Source organism: Nicotiana attenuata, chromosome 1 (assembly GCF_001879085.1).
Source record: "Nicotiana attenuata strain UT chromosome 1, NIATTr2, whole genome shotgun sequence".
In the NCBI taxonomy this organism is placed as follows: Eukaryota; Viridiplantae; Streptophyta; class Magnoliopsida; order Solanales; family Solanaceae; genus Nicotiana; species Nicotiana attenuata.
The window spans coordinates 9,416,745-9,420,527 of NC_031989.1; the positions used below are offsets into that span (position 1 = coordinate 9,416,745).

General features: G+C 41.3%; 1 protein-coding gene across 1 annotated transcript; it reads right to left on the minus strand.

Annotated features, from left to right (window-relative positions):
- LOC109236729 lies at window positions 235-2,959 on the minus strand. Its single transcript, XM_019402972.1, has one exon. The coding sequence runs from the start codon at window positions 1,505-1,507 to the stop codon at window positions 506-508; it is 1,002 nt and encodes a 333-aa protein (XP_019258517.1). The 5' UTR covers window positions 1,508-2,959; the 3' UTR covers window positions 235-505.

Here is a 3,783-nt window from a genome sequence, read left to right on the forward strand (position 1 = left end):
TAGGTGGGTGGGGGCGGGGGGGGGGAGAGGAAAGGCGTCTTCATAACAACAACAAAAAAAACCCAGTAAAATTCCACAAGTAGAATTTGGAGAGAATAGCTTGTACGCAGACCTTACCCCTACCTTGTGAAGGTAGAGAGGTAGGACACGTCTTCATAACATAAGTTAAAATTATAGCAAGAACCTTTCTACCTGAATTGTTCCTTCCACAGTTCATGTAACAGTCAAACAATATGATGCACTGAGAGATATATTTTAGAGAGAAACTGCAAGCATATTTAACTAAACAAATATCAGGATGTATACGTTTTTTGGTTCGTTTTCTGGTAACATACATCTTAGTAGTTACTCTCAAGGCCAACTCCTTAGGCACAACGGTAACAAGAAACGGGAAGAAATGGTGTGTGTGGTGGTGGTGGGGGGGGGGGGGAGCCTATAATTCAATTCCATATACAACCACCTTTTCGTTCTGTAAACCAAAAAAGGAAAGTTGCATCATTTGGACCTAACCAACATCGGGAAGGGCATGCATCTGTTTCTGATGAGCCCGAGCAGTGAAACCAGCATACCAAGCGACTCTCATGAGCTGCATGCCAAGAATGAGTACCCACCAGCAGACTAGCCCCCGAATTGTATGCAGCATCCATGATGGTGCAGCGAGTTCTGCACTGAGCTTTAACCCCCTCATCAATTGCAACACACGATAAGCTTCATAAACTACCGGTGTCACCAACCATACTGGTGACTTCCAATGCCACGTCAGCATCTCTGTGAGTATCTGTATGCATAGAAGCAAGAGATAGGGACCCAAGAGCACAGCATAAGAAATGAAAGGAAGTTGAGGCTGAAGGAAACTGTTATGAGAACCAAAAAGTACTGTCAAGGGAATGACTAAACCCATAATGTTTGCGACCATGTTCCATAACTGATAACTAAAAGGCGGCTTGCTGCTGGAACCTTCACTGGTGTCTGGTGATCGAGCACAAGAATCGGCTAACAGGAGAAATAGGTTTGCTCCAAGATTGTAAATACAATCAAGTCCAGTCAAGGAAAGAAGGCTGGCTATGTTGGGACCAATGAAAACTGATGAAATAGGCAGCCACAAAGTTGGCACCATCCCAGTGGCTAAGAGAAAGGCAGGGCCAAGAACCCACACAGGCCATTGGAGGTATTGGAGCTGCAAAGGTGGCTGATTCTTTACATCAGTGAGGCCTTCAGCCTCAGTTAATGAAGATTCAGCTGGTTTGCTGGACGACATGGTTTCAAATATATTGGTTGTCCCTTCCAAAAATTTATCTTCAATATTATCACTAGGAACATAGGTGACAGGTGCAGGTTCCCATGGAGACTGATTTGAACAGCAAATAGTGAACGACTTACGGCTATTACAAGGAAAGGTCATTCCATTTGGCACTCTTTGGATTTTCAACAATTGCAGCTGTTTATGACGTGCATGTCGCGAAGTCACTGCTGATGTTGCAGATGGCAGGTGGACTAAAGATGCCATTTCCGTCTGTTCATAAACTGAAGTTAGGTGATCAAGGGACTAACTGCGACTGCAATTACCTGGATGAATACATGGTATCATTTCAAGTAAAGTTAGATCATCAACAATCAAAAGACAAACCACCATTTATTTTGCAAATCACAATATGAAACAATGATCCAGATCTTTTAGGTGGTTAACCGATAAGAGATTAAAGTTAAGATATAAGATCAATGAAGAGATGAGTAGTCTGCAGATAACCAATTTCCGTTCATCAATCATCAAGCAGAGGCAGACAAAGGACCACTGCACAAGATGAAGTTACTGCAGTATTCACAAAGAATGTCCGAACATGTACGTGTCTTATCAATTCATATGCTCACACCAATATCTGAATTTTAATATTAGTGCTCCAAACATCTAGAAATAACGTCTAAATTTATTTAAGGTATACTGGAGTTGAAAGGAGCTTACATAATTAGAGGGTATTAATCAGACAAGAAAGACCAGTTCCATGGAAACCAAATTAGAAAGGATAACAAGGTTAAACCCCTTTCTGAATAGGGCCACGAGAAAGGTCTCATTTTGTTGATATGTTTAAAATAAAAGTCATAGCAAGCCTAATTAGCTGGTCGGAAGGCTCGATAGTTTAATCGAGGAGGCAATTAACATGTACAAAATTCGGCTCAGACAGAAATAAGATTACAAATTTGTGACCTTTCACTTCATGATTATGTATTACATCAACATCTTCTTTCTGCTGTCTGCATAATATGCAGAGAACAGAAGCTCAAGAAGCAAATTTTACTTGGTTTATCTGAAATCAGCTTATTCCTGAACTCAAAATTGCAGAGTAGTCCGATGAGACTTGTACATGAATTAGGTAATTATCACATCCATGTATAATATTTCTGCAGCATTACTATAGTAAAGGATTGCTTGCTTCAAGACTCAAAAGTAGCACATATAAGGTGGTAATCAGGATTGGGCGTAGCTAATCTAGCAAGTATAAAGGATCATGTTAATCCAGTTGAATGAAACCTTGTTAGACTATCGTGACTTGTGACTAGTTGTGAGATGTGTTAGTTTAAGGAAAATTTGAGGAAATCTGCCGACAATGTTATGAATCTTACTCTCGTTTAGTGATACCTTTCCTTCAAAACAAGAACAATGTAGCAACAATCCTCGATCTATCTTTGCAGCAGCTGCTATATCAGCTCTTCTAATCCAGGATCTATATATTTCAGATAATATGGCCATTACATTCTCTTTAGCACCAAAAGAAGCTTAATCATGTCACCATTTATTTTCTTCAGCAATCAGCACCCATCAAGCTCCTCAAAAGGAACGTGTAGTCATTGCTTCTTCATAGCTTAAATATGTGCATGACTTTTGCTTGAGGATGAGTTAATTATCGCATACCGTTAAAGGACTTTGCAAAGAAATCCATTACTGGGCTGATTTCTAAGACAAAGTGTAGTAGGTGATACCCTTTTTTGCTTGAGCCCGACCGGGTTGGGTCCGGTCCGGAGCAAATCGGGGCCATCGAACCCGACCTGGATGCAAGGTAGAACGACGGCCACGTCTACAACCGAGGTCGAGTCATTTCGAGACCGTTACAGAGCTCGATAGGAGTCACCACCGGATGGAGAAACACACAAGGTCGGAAGCCGGACTCGTAACGGATAACCAAGCGTCGCCGGATATCTCGCCCAAACGTGATTTTCTCAACCACTTCAGGCCATTAAGGCGTAATTACAGGGATCCACGATGTAATCAATTTACCTACCTTATTTTTACCCTTAATCAGAATGTATAAAAGGGGATCTCTCTAAATTCTTGTGGATCATCAAGCACAATGGTTCTAAGCAATATTATATTCTGCGATTATTTACTTTAACAGCAATTGTTGAGTCTTTATCTTTATTTTCCTTAACCTAAAAACCTCTTGTATCTTTTAGTTCACGGTATCCTTAAAACCCCATATAAATTCAATTGTTATCCGGATTCGAGGGTAAACAGTTTGGCGCCCACCGTGGGGCTAAGGATATTGGTGAGCTCTTTGATACTCTTTCTTGACGCATCACAATACACTGGTTCTTTGCAAAAGAGTCCATCTTACATTCAAATTACCAACTCATAGAATGGCACAATCAATTAACAACGAACTTGAACAGCAGACAGGAAACAATGGAATGCCCGGGCTCGAAAACCCGATAGATGCCGGTTCCCGGATGGCGCTCAACACTGATCAGGCCTCCGGATCATCGCATAGCGTCCAGGGAGAGGACGATTCG

Excerpts from the sequence above, each read along its gene's own strand:
- LOC109236729 (XM_019402972.1), bottom strand. The coding sequence starts at position 1,507 with ATGGCATCTTTAGTCCACCTGCCATCTGCAACATCAGCAGTGACTTCG.